Source organism: Peromyscus leucopus, chromosome 4 (genome assembly GCF_004664715.2).
Source record: "Peromyscus leucopus breed LL Stock chromosome 4, UCI_PerLeu_2.1, whole genome shotgun sequence".
Lineage (NCBI taxonomy): Eukaryota > Metazoa > Chordata > Mammalia > Rodentia > Cricetidae > Peromyscus > Peromyscus leucopus.
The window spans coordinates 37,264,247-37,285,716 of NC_051066.1; the positions used below are offsets into that span (position 1 = coordinate 37,264,247).

The 21,470-nt window shown below is 38.3% G+C and overlaps 1 protein-coding gene across 7 annotated transcripts in view; it reads left to right on the forward strand.

Moving 5' to 3' along the window:
• Marchf7 (membrane associated ring-CH-type finger 7) overlaps positions 1-21,470 on the forward strand; it is a 43,231-nt gene that overhangs the window by 15,472 nt on the left and 6,289 nt on the right. For 3 of the 7 annotated variants that reach the window (XM_028870462.2, XM_028870407.2, XM_028870539.2), the window contains exons 2-7: positions 7,939-8,103; positions 8,730-8,925; positions 11,203-11,370; positions 13,058-14,156; positions 16,061-16,230; positions 19,893-20,002. In XM_028870462.2, coding sequence (XP_028726295.1) covers positions 7,951-8,103; positions 8,730-8,925; positions 11,203-11,370; positions 13,058-14,156; positions 16,061-16,230; positions 19,893-20,002 — 1,896 coding nt within the window. In that variant the 5' untranslated portion in view covers positions 7,939-7,950. Of the gene's footprint in view, positions 1-2,575; positions 2,682-4,788; positions 5,083-7,938; positions 8,104-8,729; positions 8,926-11,202; positions 11,371-13,057; positions 14,157-16,060; positions 16,231-19,892; positions 20,026-21,470 lie in introns of all 7 variants that reach the window. The other 4 variants (XR_003734636.2, XR_005091323.1, XM_037204816.1 and 1 more) reach the window with 3 other exon arrangements.

The following is a 21,470-nucleotide window of genomic DNA, read 5'->3' on the forward strand; positions in this document are numbered from 1 at the left end:
CAGGGATGGATAGTACCTGTGCCTCACCCATACCTAGTGATTAAATATTCTGTATTTGAGGGAATGGAGCTGGGCAAGAATATGAGATTTTGTTTCTCCAAATACAGGAGTTTTAAGTGTTTGTGTGTGTTCATGTGCATTTGGAGGCCAGAGATCAAACTCTGGTATCACTCCTCATGAGTTGTACTTTCTGTTTGTTTTTGTGTGTGTGCTTGCCTGGTGCTTGCGTGTGTGCATGTATGTGTTGTATGAGAGACAGATAGACAGAGTCTGTCACTAGGATTAAAAGCCCACACCATCCCACTGCCTTTTTGTGTAGGTACTAAGGATTGAATTAGGTCCTCATGTGGCTTACTTCAGCATTTTGCTGACTCATCTTTCTCCCTAGCCCTCTCCAAATAGAGGTTTTTAATTCAATGGACTTTTCGGCCTCATGCTTCATTTTTCTCTCCCACAATTTTTTTTTGATTATAGTAAAATGACATCATGTAGAATTTACCATCCTAATTGTGTTTAACTGTGCAGTTAATTTTATTAAATGTATTTATATGGTGTATAAGTTCTTTTGATCTTGTAATAGTAAAGCTGTATACACTTCAAGTAGTAAATCTTGACTCCCCTTAGTAACTGCCCTTCTGGTTTTTGTTCTTGTTTTTTCTTTATGATTCTGACTATGTTAAATAGATAAGTAAAATCATATAATACTTGTCTTGTGTTTGACTTAATTCTCCAAGTGTAATTTCTTCAAGACTGATTAATATTCTATCACAGCTCAGAATGGCCCCTTAAACCTTTTTTTAAAATACTACATTTATTTTATTTTTGGATTTTTGAGAATAGGGTCTGTCTATGTATCTCTGTCTGTCCTGGAACTCACTGTGTAGACCAGGCTGGCCTTGAACTCACAGAGGTCTGCCTGCCTCTGCCTCATGAGTAATGGGATTAAAGGTATGCACTACCACACCCAGTTTATTTTAGTATGTGGGTGATGTGTATGCCCTTGGGTGTGTATGTGCCACAGCATAATTGTATGGAGGTCAGAGAACAATTTGTAGCAGTTGATTTTCAGCCATGTAGTTTCCAGAGATCCAGCTCAGATTGTCCAGCTTGGCACCAAATGCCTTTACCTGCTGAGCCACCTTGCCTAGCCGTCCTTCATTTTTAAGGCTGGATGATATGAGTTGTATGTATATTTTGCTTATCCAGTTACTCATTTATTGATAACATTTGAGTTCTGTTGTGACAGATACAAATACTGCTGTGATTGGGATGTACAAATATTCCAGGATCCTTATTTTTCAGTTGGTTAGCTTGGTTTGGTTTGGTGGTCTAGGATGATTCTGTTTTTATTTTTGAGGAGCTGTCATTACTGTTTCCATAGAGATTATATTATACTCAGATGTCTCTTTATTCTTTCTCTTTTCTTTTGGTTTGTTGTATGATGGTAAGGTTAAATCCTTTGTTTCTAGTTCTTAACGTCTTTCTGGGTACCTAGACTTATAGCACCATCCTCTGCTGAGTTACTGGACCTCTCCTACTTCAGATACCTCTCAGTGTTCCTTTGTAATTTTTTTAAAATGGCTTAAGTCTTCAATTCATTTACTCTTGCTTTATGGGGTTTTGAAAGGTGAACAAAAGGACTGTTAAAAGATAGCCTGTTCACAGTAGTTCCTGATACGGTTTTTTTAACCGATATTGCTTTTAATCTTATTTATTTCTCATTTGCTGGAAATTCTTGGTTGCAAAATATGATACTTGGTGACATGTTTTCTTACTTATTACAGACTTACAAGCTATCTAATATTTGCTGTGTCATAGCCAGAAACAGACAGACGTGAGTTCTTTCACGGTGTCAAAATTTATTTAATGAGCCAGGCGGTGGTGGCACATGCCTTCAATCCCAGCACTTGGGAGGCAGAGGCAGGCAGATCTTTGTGAGTTCAAGGCCAGCCTGATCTACAGAGTGAGTTCCAGAATAGGCTCCAAAGCTACACAGAGAAACCCTGTCTTGAAAAACAAAAAAACAAACAAAAAAAAATTAATAACAAATTCACAAGCTACTTAGGCTTTATTTTGCTGGCTACCATTGATTTCATAAGTTCCTTATTACATTGAGTCTTAATTAGTAATATCTGTCAACACTGATCATATATCACATGGTTCACACAGAACAACCAAGAAAGGGTTAAAGTAGTCAGTAGTGACAGTGAAGGCATAGGCTGATACTAATGGCAGTCACTGCAAGTAATAAAGTAAGGGGTTAGTGTGCAGTCTAGGCAAGGATCCCATGGCTAGGTTTAGCTTAGCTTTGAAGTGGGCGGACATAAGAACAGGGCATGGTGGCACATGCCTTTAATCCCAGTACTTGGGAGACAGAGGTCAGCTTCGAGTCCACAGAGCAAGTAACAGGATAGCCAGGGCCACACAGAGAAACCGTGTCTGAAAAACTGGGGTAGGGGTGGGAAACCTAGGGCTTAGAAGAATCCCAGTGATGTGTACCACAAGTGGTCATGATAACGAGTTGGTGTTGCTGCTGTGCCATGGTCTTAGGTACCCTTCCTTTTGTATGTTTCAGGTCAGGGCTGCCTTTTATTGGACTGATATTTTTGATAAACCTAAATGCCTGGTGGTGGTTCTGATAGGATTTGATATGTCCATGTGTCCCTCCCTGATTTAATTTGGTAAGTTTACAATAGTAATTTTATTAACATAAATAAATTATTAGTTTGTGCTTTGGATATTGCTCTGTGTAAATAAAATGCTGATTGGCCAGTAGCCAGGCAGGAAGTATAGGCGGGACAAGCAGAGAAGAGAATTCTGGGAAGAGGAAGGCCGAGTCAGGAGACGCTTCCAGAAGCCACCATGACAAGCAACGTGTAAAAAGATACTGGTAAGCCATAAGCAATGTGGCAACTTATAGATTAATAGAAATGGGTTAATTTAAGATGTAAGAACTAGATAGTTAGCCTGAGCCATTAGGCCAAACAGTTTAAATAATATAATAGTCTGTGTGTTTATTTTATAAGTGGGCTGTGGGACTGCCGGGGCTTGGTGGAGGCTGGAGAGAAACTCTCCAGCTACAAGTTTGTACCCTATGGTTGTACAGTATGACTGGGGAGGGATTCTTCCCATAAATTCTGTGTATCCAGTATGGTTTTCTGCCTGCCCAGACAGGTTATCTGTTTATTGTACCTTAGCATCTAATACTCAAAGTAGACTAGCAAAAGGGACAGAGCAGCTTTGTAAAATGGAGTCACTTGGGGAAAGGCATAACTCAAGAAGTACTGTTCTGTATAAGGAGGAGTCACTTGGGGAAAGGTGTGGTGTGATATATTGTGTATCAAATAAAGCTTGACTGAGGATCAGAGAACAGAGCCAGCCACTAGATTAGACATAGAGCTGAGTGGTGGTGGCACACACCTTTAATCCTGCACTTGGGAGGCAGAGATCCTTCTGGTTCTCTCTGAGTTCAAAGCCACCCTGGTTACATGAGATTGATTCAGTCTAGGAGAGAAACAGAACCAGGCAGTGGTGGCACACACGTTTAATCCCAGTACTTGGGAGTCACACGCCTTTAATCCCCAGCACTAGGAAGGTTGAGACAGGAAATGATATGGCTGGGTTGAGAAAGGCATATAAGGGTGAAGAGACAGGAACTAAAGCTTTTTCGGCTGACCCCTTTCAACAGAGGACTCAGACGTTCAGTCAGAGGATTCATGGAGTTGACAGGTGAGACATGGCAGTGACCTGTTCCTTTGTCTCTTTTATATTTCATCATTTAGCCCAATATCTGGCTCCGGGTTTTTATTATAAGACCTATTAGAAATTCAAGCAACAGAAAGGCATAACCCGAGAAGTGCTGTTCTGAACAAAATGGAGTCATTTGGGAAAGGCGTAACCCAAGAAGTACTGTTTTGTACAAGATGGAGTAACTGGGCAGGGCTCAGCCAGCTCTGCCTTCTGTTCTTCCTTTCATGTCAATATCGAGTATGTTTTTAAGACAAAGGTTAATTCAATAATTCCTTTGTTGTAAATTTAAGTAGAAAGATGTGGTTAATACAGAAGTTAGTTGATAAATTATCAAGACGGTATGCTGAAAGTCAGTCGACAATTTGTGTTACTTAGTTTGAATGGTTTTGTAAAGCAGTATTATACTTAACTCTAAGCTGCACATCGATTATGTAGCAAAACCACTCTGTATATTTGCCTGAATTCTAATTTTCAGGAAGGGAAAAATTAGGTTTTGATCTTAAAAATACTTGGTAATGCAAAGTTAGGGAGATTATTTTGTTATCTTTTGATTCCCCTTGTAGTCTTACGGCTTTGGCTGTCTCCAGAAGGCTTATAGATCCCTACCCTAAGGGGGGGAAAATGTTGTTTTTAACCTTTTTAAAAAATAAGAATTTTCAGTAGTTTTCATTGTTGAGGGGTGGTATGTGCTGCAAGTGACTGGGAGAGCCAGAGGCATACCTCTGGAGCTGGAGTTGAGGTGTAGTTGTGAACTGAATCCATAGCCTCTTTAAGAATAGTACATGCTCTTAACCATTGAGCTGTATCCAGCCCTTAAATTGTATGATTGCATGTAGGTGTGTGCCAAGGACAGCTTGTGTGAGTTAGTCCTCTCCTTTCACTGTATGGGTCCTAGGGGGTTAAACTTGATCCTCAGGCATGGTAGCAAGGCTTTACACTTTGAGCCATCTTGCTAGCCCCAAGGGTTTTGATTTATAAAGGCAATATGTTTGTCTAAATGGTGTTGGTAATAAGAGACAATTTAATTTCCATTGACAGAATGGGAAAGTAATTATGTACACCTATAGAGTGACATGCTGTCTGAGCAACTAGCATGAGAGAGTCTCACAAATGTGAAGCAGATGAAGCTGGAATCATACAAGGATCTAGACTCTGCTACCTTCTGATGGAGACAGTGACTCGAGGCAGAGTGACTGAGCACGTTTATTAGCAACAGACCAGCATTATTAGAAGATAGTTGGCATCTGTCTTCAGTGATCATCTTACCCTAAGTTCTGAAGGGGTCTGTTAGGTGATTTTTTTTCACGAGATGATCTCTTGATATCAAACCAGGTGGGTTCCTCAGTTGAGGTTTGCAAAATGGGTTCTTCTAGAATTTGGGCTACATACTTCTAATCTTCACATAGGTCAGCACAAATTGCAGGCCAATAAAAATAAAGATGTTAATGATCAAGCTTTCTATGTTGACTAAAGCAACATGTTTAGTTTTGTTTTTTTTTTTTTTTTTTTTTTTTTTGCTCAATGTTTCTGGAAAACAACCTTTCGGGCATGACCTTCCCATAGTTTGGAATGGGAAGTCCTTGGAGGGGATGTGGTGTACAGTCAATCTAAGATTAAGAGCAAACAGGAGCAAAGAAAAAATTTGAATATTGTCATCTCAGTGGGAGGGGCTGTTGTCTTGGGTGCTCTTAGAACCAGACAAAATTAATTTGTGTTATGTGATACATTTATAGGTAAAGAGCTGTAGAGCTAATGATGACAATTGTGTGTTAGCTAGTGAAGAAAAATTAGAAATTTAATTAAGAATCTGTAAAAGTGGAAAGCATTTGGTCCCACATTTTACGTGAACTGAATTTAATACTTTAATTCCTTAGGAGAGTGTGTGTGTATGTCTAGTGTTTTGTACATGTGTAGGGTGTGTGTGTGTGTGTGTGTGTGTGTGTGTGTGTGTGTGTGTGTGATGCTTTGTATGTGTATGGAGGTCAGAGGTCACCTTATTTTTGAGTCTCTTATTGAACCTGGAATTTGGAGGTTTCTGCCAGCAGACTGTGTCAGCCTTGGAAAGGCTGGGATTGCAGTGTTCTCCAAAGCCTTGCTTTCATGTGAGTGCTGGCAATTGAGCTTAGGTTTTCATGCTTGCACAGGAAGTGCTTACCAGCTGAGCCACTTCCTTAAATCACCATATAATTAATGCCATCTCTGGTTTGTATGTTTTATAGATCTTTTCATCTAAAGTATTCCTTTCCAATAGTCTAAGTTTTCTTATAAATTGGGGCTAGTAGAGTAAGTACCTATCTCACAGGATTGATTTGTAGTTGACTAGTGAATAGTCAGTAGTTCCTTACCCTCACAGTATTTGGTAAATAACAGCTATTGCTTTTATGTATGTTATAATTAAGAGATCGTATCAGTGGTAAATAAAAGGAAAACACCTATTTTGGAGACATGGTTTCCCTGTGTGGTTCAGGCTAGCCTCTCTGGTTCTCCTGCTTCAGGCTCTGGAACGCTAGGAAGAAGGCATGGGGGTGTCACATCCAGTTCTACATTTATTCTCTGGTTAAGATTTTTCAACTTGTGTGTTTTGAGAACCTGTTTCTAATATTGTTCAGGTCAGAGCCTGGACAGCCCTAATAAGCTAGACTCAGCTACCTGTCCTCAACAGACCAATTACACAGAGAAGTAATAGAAACAAAGAAGGGACACATTCTCTCTCTCTCTCTCTCTCTCTCTCTCTCTCTCTCTCTCTCTCTCTCTCTCCCTCCCTCCCTCCCTCCCTCCCTCCCTCCCTCCCTCCCTCCCTCCTTCCCTCCCTCCCTCCCCCCAACCTCAAAGTATCCTGATACAAGGTATAGGTTCATTTCTTTATTATTTATATGTTTGTGCGGATGCCCATGGAGGCCAGAAGAGGAGGGGATGGATACCTTGGAACTAGAGTTAAAGGTGGTTGTGAGCCATCTTTTTGTGGGTGCTGGGATCTCTGGTCTTTTGCAAGACCATCAAGCACACTTAACTGCTGACCCCATCTCTCCAGCCCTGAGCTTTAGAGGATAACTAAGTAGTCATGATGAAACTGTGGTCCTTAGAATTTGACCAATCACTGTTTCAACTCCAGCCTCTCCTGCCAGGTAACAAACAACATGTCAGAACTGTGTGAAATCTGGGGGAGACAGACAGGCCCCTTCGAGACATTCCAGTTCCTTAGGTCTTTTGTCTTTAACAGTCTGATAACCAAAAGGGGTTACAAAGAACTGTCCTTAGTATTCCTGCCAGTACATTTACATATCGTTGGCAGTGATTTAGAAGTGCTCTAAATAGTCCTGACCTAAAGAAATTGCATTGTTGAAAAAGGGAAAAAATAAAGTGGTAAGCAAGTAACAGTCTGCGATGTCTTAAGAAAAATATGTGAAAAGTGGAATTACACAGAATAAAGATGATTTAATCTGGTGGGCAGAAATTTAATAAGGAATGTATAGGCTTCCCAGACATATAAAAGGGTTGTGAGAGTATATTTGTTAAAGGGTGTGAAAATAGTCTAAGAGGTGTATACATTAAGAAGGATGACCCAAGAGTAAAGGATAAATGTATATGGGGAAAAAGTTCAGGCATTGCAAGGTAGATCTGTGTATTTGTAGAACGTCTTTCCATGTCTGTCAAGTAGGCAGTAGGAAACCTTGATTGGATGTTAGTATACATGCTCTGCCTTTAAGGAGAAGGGTGGTGACGGTTTCACAGTTTTAATGTTGTTGCAAATAGTTGACTATTTTATTGTTTTTCATTTTTAAAATTTATTTTGTGTGTGCATATGCAGAGGGCAGAGGACAATTTTCTGGAGTCAGTTCTTTCCTCCCTCCTTGTTGAGGCAGGAATTCATCTGTTTCCCAGATGAATTGTTTACTCTGGGATAGCTTTGGCGAATGGGGTTCTTGTTTCTGCCTTGCTCTGTATGGGTTCTGGAGATGGAACTCTGCTTTCAGGCTTGCAAGGCTAGCACCTTTACGTGCTAAGCTGGACCTGCCAGTGCCAGTTGTTGAATGGCTGCTTTTTTTATTAATGAGACCTGAATTGTGTCTCAAACTAAATGAACATTCCAGAATAAATTGTTGTTGTATGTATTGTATGTGGGGGGCGGGGAGAGCGAGTGCTTGCATGTGTTCCCAAATAAAATTAACACAAATTTGCATTTCACAGGAAACCTTAAGCATGGAGTCTAAACCTTCCAGGATTCCAAGAAGAATTTCTGTTCAACCCTCTGGCCCTTTAAGTGCTAGGATGGTGTCTGGAAACAGAGGAACTAGTTTAAATGATTCCTATCATTCTAGAGACTCTTCCTTTAGACTGGATTCTGAATATCAGGTAGTACTTTAACTTGAATATATTTACAGTCAAATTCAAATGCTGTGGGTACATTCATTAGATTTAAAAAAAAAAAAAAGCTCCACCCTAGGCATCCTATAATCTTAAATTATTAAAATAGAAAAAAAATAAAATAGCTAATGATTTTCAAAATTTGGGAGCTTCAGAATTGTAGATAAAAAAGTATGGTCTTATATAAAATGCTTTCTAAAATTAGAAAACTTTGCATTTGAAAATAAATATTAATTAAAATAAATTGTAGCTGAAGTGGTGGTAGGTGTGGGTGGATGGCTTTATCTGTGGATAAATACTTCTTCCAGTCAGAATACTTATTAATCTGTCTTTATGTGTGCAAAGCGGTGGATGAAATAACAATACAGGTGGTGAATACTTTTGCATTTAATGTTGATTAATAAGTCTGTCTCAAGGTTTCTCTCAGTAGTGTGTACCTAGCATCTGAGAAACCATGGGTTGGTTAGCCCAGCACAACCTTCCCACTACCTTCAAATCACCTGCTGTTTAGGAAGCTACATTCCAACAGCCCTTAGCATGATTATTTGAATATTAGTATTTTCTGTGAAATCAAGTAATTTTTAAACAGCAGTTATTCCTTAATCTTTTTATAGTCTACATCAGCATCAGCATCTGCATCACCATTTCAGTCTACATGGTATAGTGAATCTGAGATAACTCAGGGAGCACGATCAAGATCACAAAACCAGCAACGGGATCATGATTCAAAAAGACCTAAACTTTCTTGTACAAATTGTACGTCTACCTCAGCTGGGAGAAATATTGGAGGTGGTTTAAATACAGTCTCAGGTAAGAAGTTACTCAGTTTCTGGTAAAAGTCACTTTATGAATATTTGGGACTGAAGTCTTTCTCCCCCTATGAGATTCTTAATTGTTTTAATAAAATAGTTTGTATATGATAGTGGATTTGGAAATGCAGTAGTTTCTTGAAGAAAAAAAAAAAGTTTTACCACCTTAAGTTGGTGGTAAAAATGAGTTGCCTCTTCATTTGGCTTCTTTGCTTTGCAACACAGAGCATGTCAGTAGGTTTAATTAGGTCGAATAGCTGCTTGGTTTGTTTGTTTTGGAAACAGTCTCATTATGTAGCTCTGCCTGGCCCAAAATTTACAGAGTGTGGATTAAAGGCATGTGCCACCATGCTCAGCTCTAACGTTAGTATGTATTAGTATGTAGTTCAAATTGGTGAAAGTCATGAGTTTTCTGTTGGTTATTATGAGAGAGGTTTTTAAAGTGATACTACAAAAGCCACATCTGATAAACATTCCCTCGTGTTTTTTCAACTGATAAACATAGTATATGATACTTTTCAGAAAATGTCAAAACTCTTAGTTTTAAAAAAAAGTTGGAAATTAAGAGCTCTAGTAAAGTATATAAGAATGGCATTGAACACTTTACTTAACCACCATGGGATTTACATGCTTTATCTATACAGCTCTGAGCCTCCTTATATTTTATACCTAGGTTTATGTATTTGCGTCGATCAAAAAATCTTTGTTAGGAAAGCAGATTTCCTCTTTACTGAAACTCCTCCAGTAAAATGTTAGACTGTCCCTAAAGTTGTAAAAGGAGACAAAACTTGTGATAACACGAGAAATAAAATGCTTGTACCTTACCAACTGAGTTAGTGTAGTTTTGCTAGAACTCCAAGGGAAAGACACTGCACTTCTGAAGGTCACTAAAAGTAGTGAGGTGGCTAAGAGTACATTGCTTTGTAGAAACAATTGGTTCTGTTACTCTGTGTGAAAGTGTCACATTAAACTCCCTGGGCAATTTCTAGGAAAGGAAGAAAGCCAGGTGTGGTGACATACGACATTAATTTCAGCATTGGGAGGCAGAGGCAGGCGGATCTCTGAGCTCCAGGCCAGCCTGGTCTACAAAGCTACTTCCATGACAGCCAGGCCTGTGTTATATAGAAACCATGTCTCAAAAAAACGGAGAAAAAATTCAAAAGCAAGAAACAAAATAGGTTTGAGAATTAATTTTAGTTTACTTTTTAGGGAAATCATATCAAATAAAATTTGGAGTATCATTGCAAAAATACATTAATTCTTAGTATAAAGACCATTTTGGGTAACTGTTACCTTGCTTGCTGACCTTTACCTTGATATCCTACCTATGCTAATTCCCTGCCGGTTTCCACCCTCCTGAATGCTTAAGGGAAGTTCCTTGTCTGTGAATCCTGCATAATGGGTTAACAGCTTAGATGCAAGATTGTAAAACATCAGTAGGAACTTCTGCCCTCTGGGGTTTTCCCATTGTGCTGTAAACCTGTATTTAAGACCTCCTCCCTCCTTCAATAAAAAAAAAAGACCTAATGAAATGTGACTGTGAAACTATTTCTGAGGCTGATAGAATGTGTGCTTAGAATGCAGTAATTTAAGTCCAGTTCCTCACATGAGAAAAAGAACTTTTTTTTCCTGATAAAATTATAATTTATCCTATAATTGAATTACCATATCAAAATAGCTTTGGTTTTAATTTTTGTTTTGAGACCCAGGTCTCATTTTATAGCCCTGGTCTAGAATTCACTGTGTATATCATGCTGGCCTTGAACTCACAGAAATCTGCTTGCCTGATTCTGTCTCTGCCTCCTAGTGCTAGGATTAAAGCCACCATGCCTGGCTTTGGTTTTGGTTGGGTGGTTTTCTAACATCACCTTTGACTTTATGAAGAGTTCTGTACCTTTGGCAAATTTTCATTTTTGACCTATAATCATTTTGATATAATGTTATGGTGTAATAGAGAATGTCTGAGACATTTAGCTTATGTATGAGGATAGATTTACAGTGTTAAGGTTTGTTTAACATACATAGATTTACCATATCTGAGGTCTTGGGTTTAGTCCCCAGTACCATGAAAGAAGAATGTTTGGGCAGAAAGATAATTTGGAGATGATTAGTTCATTAGTAAGTGATTTTGCTTTTGTTAAACTTGACTTGTGATTATAGCTATATAACTGGGTATAGCTATAATAATACAGTTATCTTCACTCTATTGCTAAAGATTTATGAACCTCAGAAACCTTGAAAACTTTCTCTAAAATAAAACTTCTTCCATTATTTTAAGATTCTTCTTGGAGGCATAGTCAAGTTCCCAGATCTTCTTCAATGGTACTTGGCTCATTTGGAACAGACTTGATGAGAGAAAGGAGAGATTTGGAGAGGAGAACAGATTCCTCCATTAGCAACCTTATGGATTATAATCACCGAAGTGGTGATTTCACAACTTCATCATGTATGTATAAACTACTTCGTTAAGTATAGCTTATGTGTTAGTACAAATGATCTCTGTGTCATTCATAAGAATACAGTGGAGGAAATGAAGTAATTTGAATTTATTAATGGAGATATCAGAACTGTCTAACTTTTTAGTATCTTGTTTTACTTTAACAAATATAAAAAAACTTAAAACATGTTCTTGAGTATTCAGATTCTGTATTTTAAATTTTTTATACATGAAAAACAAGTATGTTAATAAAGTACTACTAGATAATTTTTCCATACTACAGTATGACTTGTCTATAACAGTTTTAATGTGTACTTCTAACTGAATCATGAAATAACTATATATGTTTACTGCACCATTTTTAACCATTTTTATGGATGTGGCTATATTTGCCTACATGTATGTCTATGCTCTACTTGTGTGCCTGGTGCCCAGGGAGGCCAGAAGAAAGGACAGATCCTCTAGATTTAAGTTATAAATGGCTGTGAGCTACTGTGTGAGTGCAGGAATGGAACCTAAGACCTCTGATAAAAACAGTGCTCTTAACTGCTGAGGCGTCTTTCTAGCCTCCGAATTAGCCATTTTAAGAATTATGTGGAACTGTATGATTGTTTTGATTTTAATTAAATTTTCAAATGTACAGTTTTTGTCTCTGTATGTAGACTTAATTAAGCTTTTCAGAAACAAATCACATTAAGTAACTAAAGGAAAAGAATGCTGATCAGAGTTAACAAAAGTCATGCAGAAGTGGGGTTTGTAGTTATTTTAATCAAATTACAGGACAGGAATAGATTTTTTTTGCCCCCCTTCAGAGCTGAGGACCGAACCCAGGGCCTTGTGCTTGCTAGGCAAGCGCTCTACCACTGAACTAAATCCCCAACCCCCAGGACAGGAATAGATTTAACCTGTAATAGTTTATCCTTTCATTGGTCTCATATCAGCACAATAATAAATACACATATTACACAAGGTATATAGGGAATATTTTTCACAAAACAATAATAGTGTTTCTTTTCCCCACTCAGATTGAAGCAACCAGTTAAGGGGTTGTATGTTTATCTTGTTGACCTTGAGACAAGCCTGGAACTCTGATCCCCCTCCCTGTGTCACCCAGTGCTGGGCTGTTCCTCCTTCCCTGCCCCACTTTCAAAAACGGAGATAGCAGAGGCCTGTATTGACTCACAGTTCCTAGCCATATTAAAGGGCTAAGGTGTGTCTGATGAGTAACCAAAATTATAGAAATTCTTACCTATTAATTAGCAAGGAATATTATCAAATTTCATGGGCAATAATAGCATTTACATAAAATGATTTTTGTATTTATTAAATAGAATAAGAAGAATCTCCAAAACTGTTTCCCTGGGATGGTTTTGCTTTTTTAAATCATTGCACTGTATTTTTTGCTAAAGTTCTGTATCATTTTTTTGAGAATTGTCCGTTGTATCAGTTTCCCATTAAACTTGAATCAGTGGCTTATTCTTACAAGCTTTCATACCTTGTTTTGAATTTGTAGTGTTGACTTTACTTGGGAGTACTTCGGAAATAATTTTTCTCCTGTAATAGTTAAGCCGTTAATTATAAGATAGCAGTCTTCATTTCAAAGCTAGTCTTTCAATTTGGCAGTAGTCAATAAATGTACATTTAATAATGATTAAATTATTTCTTAATTGGTTACCTTCCCTTCTTTCAAAAATAGATGTTCAAGAAAGAGTTCCTTCTTCATATTCACAGGGAGCAAGACCAAAAGAGAATTCAATGAGCACTTTACAGTTGAATTCATCATCCACCAATCACCAATTGCCTTCTGAACATCAGACAGTACCGAGTTCTAGGGACTCTAGCAGAAATTCTTTCAGATCACATTTTTCTCCAAGACAATCAGAATCTTTTCGAAACAGTTCACATCCCACATTTTCATATCTTGCAAGTAGAGATGAAACCCCAGTTCTAAGCAATTCAGAAAGGCTTGGTTCCTCTAGGAGACCATTTCAAGAATCTTCTGAAAATGAAGGTAGGCGTACTACTAGGAGATTGCTGTCACGGATAGCTTCTAGCATGTCATCAACTTTTTTTTCACGAAGATCTAGTCAGGATTCCTTGAATACAAGATCACTGAGTTCTGAAAATTATATTTCTCCAAGAACCTTGACTTCACAGTCTCGGAGTAATGGAGCATCATCTTCTGAAGTCAATGATGGCAGGGCATCTGAAGCTTCTCAGGGATTTAGATTTCTTAGGCGAAGATGGGGTTTGTCATCTCTTAGCCAAAATCATAGCTCTGTACCAGATGCAGAAAATTTTCATCAAGAATCAGAAGGTAGAAGTACAGGTCCATGGTTATCTTCCTCACTTAGAAATAGATGCACACCTTTGTTCTCCAGAAGGAGGCGAGAGGGAAGAGATGAATCTTCAAGAATATCTGTGTCCGATGTACCGCCTAGATCTCATATTTTTAGAAGAGACTCAAATGAAGTAGTTCACCTTGAAGCACAGAGTGATCCCCTTGGGGCTGCTGCCAACAGACCACAAGCATCTGGAGCATCAAGCAGTGCTTCTGCAGGTGCCTCCACACCAGATTTGCCTCCGGGAGGAAGAAGGACAGGAATAGCAGGGATTCTTCCTGGCTCCTTGTTCCGGTTCGCAGTCCCACCGGCACTTGGAAGTAATCTGGCCGACAATGTCATGATCACTGTAGATATTATTCCTTCTGGCTGGAATGCAGCTGATGGGAAAAGTGATAAAACTAAAAGTGCACCTTCAAGAGACCCAGAAAAACTGCAGAAAATAAAAGAAAGGTAAATATTTGAATATTTATTGTACATTGTAGAGCTAGGTCAGATTAGCTCTCATTATCTGAAGTTTCTTCCTTAACCTTATATGGTAGGTATTACTGTGTTTTATAGACAAATGGTGATAATAATAAGATAGGTCCTGGGGTGTGAATTGCATCAAAAAACAATCTAAGGTGTCTTAATTTATCTCGATACACACAAGTTTCTTTGTTCTATGGTTGGACTACTGCTAAATGGAATTTAATTGGGAAGAGGAATCCAATGATAATGCATTGTCAATCTGTATTAGACTAATTGGCTTACCACTTAATTTTTTATTTCTTAATTTTTCTTTTTTTTTTAAAGATATATTTTACCGTGGACTATTTTCCTGATTTTAAACTTTACTCTTCCCTAGTAATATTAGCTTTAATATTTGTTCATTATAACAATTTCCTCTGATTGTAAGCTATCTGAAATATGTAGTAACTTAGATTTCTTACCCTCAAAAATAGCTTTATTTATTGTTCTTGACTGGTCTACAATTCTGTGCTAGTCTATCTAGTTGGTAGGTTTAGTTTGGTTTTTTGGTGGTTTGTTTTTGAGACAGGATCTCACTATGTACCCCGGTTGGCCTGGAACTGATAGAGATTTATTTACTTGCTGCTGTCTCTTGTGTACTTGTATTAAAGACATATATTACTACACCAGCTCCTAGTTACGTAGTTTTAAAAGAGCATTTATTTTGACAGTTTGTAGTATGTGTGTTTGTTGTATTTTGCCTTATATATGAGTTGTTTTTTTTTTTTTTTTTTGGTTTTTTCGAGACAGGGTTTCTCTGTGTAGCTTTGCGCCTTTCCTGGAGCTCACTTGGTAGCCCAGGCTGGCCTCGAACTCACAGAGATCCGCCTGGCTCTGCCTCCCGAGTGCTGGGATTAAAGGCGTGCGCCACCAACGCCCGGCTGAGAATTTTAAGATGACTAGTTAAATTAATAAACAGAAAAATTGGATCTACTTAGTAAAAAGTAATTGAAACTATGAAGGGAAGAGTTTTAAATACAAAACAAAATGTTCCGCTTTTCAGAATGTTTGTGTTTGGTGTCGTGTTTCTGACTCAGCTAGGGCAGAAAGTCGCCTTATGTCTGTGTGTAAATGTCTTGATAGACTCACTCCTACTGTCCAGGTTGTAGTTCAGTAGCAGTTCCTCAGTCAGTACTGTCAGTTTATTGAGTGCTTTTGATGTGCTGCCAGGAACTCACAAAATACGAAGTTGAACAGAAAACTTGACTTGATATAAAGTGAATTCACATAGAAATGGTACATGTTAGCCTGTGAAATGGAGGACAAAGGATAATAGAAAATGTTGCATGTTTTAAAAGCCTTCCTTTATAGATACCAAAATGATTTAGTAAGATTGTTGAGAGTAGAGTGATAGAGAACTTTTAAGTCTTCCTATTTTTAAAATTTTGATTGAGCGAATAAGATTTTATCAGTTTTGATAACTTGTAAATGAGAAACTACAAGTCAATATGTACTTAATTCATTGAGGTAGTTTGTAAATTCTTTTGCAATCGACAAAATGGCCAAAATGATATGTATGTTACTCTTAATACTATTGTACTTAAAGTAATCTAGAAGACGTCAGTAATTAAAATCTTAGTGATTGTGAAAAAGGTGTGTTACCAAAGAGGAAAGTTTAAACCATTCGAAGCTGAGTTATAGTATGACTGGTCTTATTTACTGTGACTTACTTATTTACTGTGACTTCATAGTAACAAACTCTCAGAGGTTACTAGTGTTGCTTTATTCTTACCATTTGCTTTTTTGTACTCAATATGAGTAGAAATGAAAGACTGAGATTCTGTATGATGAAAATGTCCATCTAGGATGGATCAGAATATCTCTGAAATCTGTGCCTTCTTTTTCAGCCTCCTGTTAGAGGACTCTGAAGAAGAAGAAGGAGACTTATGTAGAATTTGTCAGATGGCAGCTGCGTCATCATCTAATTTACTGATAGAGCCATGCAAATGCACAGGGAGTCTACAGTATGTCCATCAAGAGTGTATGAAAAAGTGGTTACAGGCCAAAATTAACTCTGGTAAGAGTCACTCCTAGATACTTTGTTTTCAAATCTTTTCCCAAGAGGAAGTTTTATTGTCTGTGTCATTTAGCAGGGTGTCAGGGAATTCCTTTGGGTGTGCTGATGGGAGAGTCAGGTACAGTTCCGGAAATGGGTTTTAGAGCACAGTAAACAGGCATACAAAGCCCCTGGTATCCTCATACTGTCAGTAAGAGAGCACCTTGCTTAGGGAGCACCGTTTAATTTTAGACCTTGATAATACCAGACTGGCTCAGAAGGAAAGGAACGTATTAGCAGAGCAGCTAATAAGAAAGACTTAGGTATATTTGGGGGAACTGAGTGGTGTATGGTATGGCTGGTATTCAATTAATAGTTGGGTAAAGGTTTGGTTGATGCAGTTGGCATAAGAGAGAGTAGTCGAGGCTAGCTCATGCAAGGCTTAAAGATGGAGGCTATAGCTTAAATTTTTATCTGAATATGATGGGAAGCCACTGGAGGGGCAGAATTGAAATGGTTTTATTTTTATTGGCTGCTCTGGTGAATAGATTTTAGGATAAGACCAGTCCTCCAATCAGGCTGGTGGCAAGAAAGTGAGAAGAATTTACTTTGTGTAAGCCAAAGTAATTGTGTAAAAGTGGGTATGATAAACTCAGCATTGCTAAGAATTGAAGGATCTTAAGATGATAATCTGTGAAATGGGCTAGGAATGTGGCTTAGCAGGATAAAGTGCTTCCTGTGCCAACTTGAGGACCTGTGTTCAGACCCCCTAACCCCATGGAAAAGCATGGCCAGTCATAGCGCCAGCCAGTCCAGCTAAATTGGAGAGTTTCAGGTTCAGTAACAGACTATGGTCTCAAAAATGAAGGTAGAGGGTGATAGAGAAAGACACCCAGTGTCAGCCTCTGGCTCCCATGTGCACACACATGAGCATGTATCACAGACACTGAAATGACAAGATTGATAAATATGTATGTTAAAGGGAGATACTACTTCATAGGCTCTTTTCCCAATAAACAAAGGTAGCAGATTGGAGTATTATATGGGGTTGTGGAAACATTTTTATTTTGAGGTAGGAAAATACTCAGGCATGTTTTTGAGAAGCTGTTGGGTTGGAGGGGAGAGGAAATCCATGAAAAGGAGCAGAAGATGGGGTCTTGAGCACAAGTCAGACAGAAGAGCCATTTCATGTCCAGAAGTGAGTGTGGATCAGTCTGCTGCTTCAGTCAAAGATGCATGACCTGTTGTGTAAACGGTTCCATAAAATGATTTTAGACCTGGGGAGACGGTTTAGTGGCCAGAGTACTTGCCTCTCATTTGTTAGGTCCTATGTTTAATACTTAGCACTGACGAAATTATTGAAATGGAACACATGCATTTTTAAGAAAGTGGTTTACTGATTCTTAGATGTGGATTGGAATACATTGAGCTTGGCTTCTTTGCTAGGTAAATAATGACTAATGTTAGATATGTGGGACTTAATCAGAAGGGGAGTAAGAGTATTAAACTCATGAATAATGTAATATTATGGTGGCGCATGCCTTTAATCCCAGCACTCGGGAGGCAGAGCCAGGTAGATATGTGAGTTCGAGGCCAGCCTGGGCTACAGAGTGAGTCCCAGGAAAGGCGCAAAGCTACACAGAGAAACCCTGTCTCAAAAAACAAACAAAAAAAAAATTATTCTGGAGAATAGGAATTTTTCAGGTCCATTATATTCTTATGGGACCATTGTCATGTTGACTAAAGTCTGTGACAATTTGAGGAAAATACACTGATTTCACATACAGCTCAGGCAAATAGACAACACAATTTCTCAGCTTGGTACTTTTTCTTTCTGTTAGGTCTAAGGAAACTCCCAATTTCCCAAACTCCAAAAGGCAGTGCATATACCCAGAAATGAGCTCACTTAGACTATGGAGGATTTCTGGCTGTTAGATAAAAGCTAACCGTCCTCAGCAACTTAGGAAAACAGTTCCCACCTGCCAAAAGGAGTCATTTTCCTTATCTCTGACAGAAGGAACATGTGGCTCTCCATTAACATATATATACCTGTGGTTGCCCATCAAAGCAGATGCTGGCCTTCAGGCTCCTTCAGTGTCAAATACTGTTACACATCTCAAAGCCTACACATCTCAAAGCCTCTACTCTAGCATGCTGGTTTCTCACCTCCCCAGAGTTCACACTCTCTTCACAGTGGCAAGGCTTTCCCCCTGCTCTTCAGTCTCACTATGCTTTCTCTATGCTCTGTCCCCTGCTCTTCTCCCCTCTTGGAGATAGATGGCCATGTTCAGTCTGCAGGCCATGTCCAGTCTACTTCTTTATTTCTCTGCTTTGGATTCCTCTAGATGCCTCTGGCTATTTTCTCTCTTGACTCACAATAAAAACCTCCCCGCTAACAATGGAGTGGTGATGTTGGCAGTTTCTTTACCATGTCCCCTTGCATACACTGTCCTTTAGACTACCTTTTTATGAAAGAGTGTGATGATACTTTTACTCTTCTCAATCTCCAAAGTCTCCGGTTGGAGATTGGTGCAAGTTCACTCAAAGAATGTAAGTGGAGTTGAATTTAAACCTGTTCACTGCTACTCATAAAGCTTATTTGAGGCAAGTTTTCAATTGGTAGCTGTATCTAATAATCCCCAAATAGTGGAAGGGCCTACGTACATAGTTAGGCATGAATGCTTACTAAAGTGGAGCTACCAACCTTGTAGAAATCAAGTATTGGGTGTGACAGAAAAAAAGTGGTTTTTTTTTTTCCCAAAAAAATTGTGACAAAAATATCATATGTGAGAAAATTAACCATTTTTACCATTTTAAAGTATGTAATTTTCAGTAGTTAACTTTCAAAACATAAAGTTTGTAGTGAGTAAGCTGTAACTATGTGTCATCCCCTTCCCAATCCCTGATAGCTTTCAGCCTGTTGTTGGGGATCCTGGTTGTACCATTTACGTCTTCTTTGTTAGCATATCTTGGGTTGAACAATGTTTTAAAATATATGAGGACTTAAATCTAGTAATTGCTGAAATGAGCTGCTTTTATCTGGACAAAGGTGGATCTCTTTTTTTCCCTCTTTGAGGCAGCAAGGTATGCACATTGCTTAGATCACATACAAGGTCTACATATGTATGCTGTGATACCAAAAATAGTGACCCAAGTATGTAACTAGTGTTTAAGATGCTATGCGATTAAACATTGCTTTTGTAACATGTCGGTGTACTTCAGGAGGAAGGAGGAAGTACAGGTGACATTCTTTTGCCTCATTATCTGCATCCCATAATTAACAGGATGTATGAATATGTAGGATTAAAAAAGGTATCCAAGCCGGGCGGTGGTGGCGCACGCCTTTAATCCCAGCACTCGGGAGGCAGAGCCAGGCGGATCTCTGTGAGTTCGAGGCTAGCCTGGGCTACCAAGTGAGTTCCAGGAAAGGCGCAAAGCTACACAGAGAAACCCTGTCTCGAAAAACCAAAAAAAAAAAAAAAAAGGTATCCAAATGATGGGTGAAGGCATGAATGTTACAACACACAGCATGACATGCACATTTGTCATTGTACATCATTAATTTTGCATACATTATTTATTGCAATATTATAATCTCATCTTTCTTGCTTGTCTACTCCAGTATTTTAAACCTTGAGCTTAGGACAGAAAAGCTTTACTATTTACTATTTGATTTTTGTCAGGTTCTTCATTAGAAGCTGTAACCACCTGCGAACTCTGTAAAGAGAAGTTGCAACTTAACCTGGAGGATTTTGATATTCATGAACTACATAGAGCTCATGCAAATGAACAAGTTAGTATATTTTGCCTAATTTGGTAAGTGTCTGTTGTGTGCTTAAAGGACAGCTCTTGAAGAATAGATTGTCATGGTCAGAAAATCTACATTAGTAATATTCTTATCATAATTCATATGATATGAGTTTATTCATAAAAATTTTCCCTTTAAACGAAAGACTAAATTAAGATAAACTGTTAGACTTTATAAGTGAGCCTGAAAATTAATAAAAGTTTAGGAAATTGGGTCCAAAGTAGGCATTATCACTACCTGGCAATGTGTTGTATTTATACTTTTACCAGCTTGGGATAATTCATGTTGATGAAATCATACAATATAAGGTTGTTTTGTTTTGTTTTTCGAGACAGGGTTTCTCTGTGTAGCCCTGACTGTCTGGGAACCCATTCTATAGACCTCTGCCTCCCGAGGACTGGGATTAAAGGCATGTGCTGCCACCACTTGGCAGTAAGGTTTTTTTTGCTTTTTAAGACCTGAGGTCTGTTCCCAGCATCCATGTTGGGTGGCTCACAACTCTGGCATCTGAGGACACTTAGACACACATGCATATACCCACATACAAATTTACATACGTACACATAAAATAAATCTTTAAAAACATAATGTGAGAATAACAGGTACAATTTGAAAGTCTGATAAAAAGCTATGGGTTTGCCGGGCAGTGGTGGCGCACGCCTTTAATCCCAGCACTCGGGAGGCAGAGGCAGGCGGACCTCTGTGAGTTCAAGGCCAGCCTGGGTTACCAAGTGAGCTCCAGGAAAGGCGCAAAGCTACACAGAGAAACCTGTCTCGAAAAACAAAACAAAACAAAAATACAAAACCAACAACAACAACAAAAATACCAAATCCTTGGGCTTATAGCACATAGATATAATGTATTGTTGTCTCTAGACTAAGAGAAGTCAGAAAGTTATTTTCTCTTGCTACCTTTAGATGTACATTGTCTCTTAAAATTGTCACATTTTCTTTCACTAAAAAGGTTTTTTATTTTTATTTAATCATATTAATGACCTGCATTCTTTCATAATAGAGAAGTGTTAGAAGATACTAGTTATAGTCATTATAAAGACAATGATAATGATAGTCTTGGTTTTGGTTTTATCTTATTTTTTATAAATCATGGATTCTAGTGGCTAGAGCTAGCCTGATTTTTAAGTGATTGGTTTAATATAATTTTACTCCTTTTTTTTTTTTTCTTTTACAAGGTGATAACCATGTAAATTTTTGTTGTTGGATTGTCTTGTTTTGAGACAGGGTCTTATACCATATCTCTGGCTGGCTTGGAACTTGTTATATTAACCAGGCTAGCCTTAAGCTTAGATCTACCTGTCTCTACTCCTCCCTCCCCACACATACCCCCAAGTGCTGAAATGAAAGATGTGTGCCATCATACCTGGTATAATCATGTAAAGTGAAAAAAATAATGATTTTCCCAGATACATGATTTACTTTTCAGCTAAAATAATGT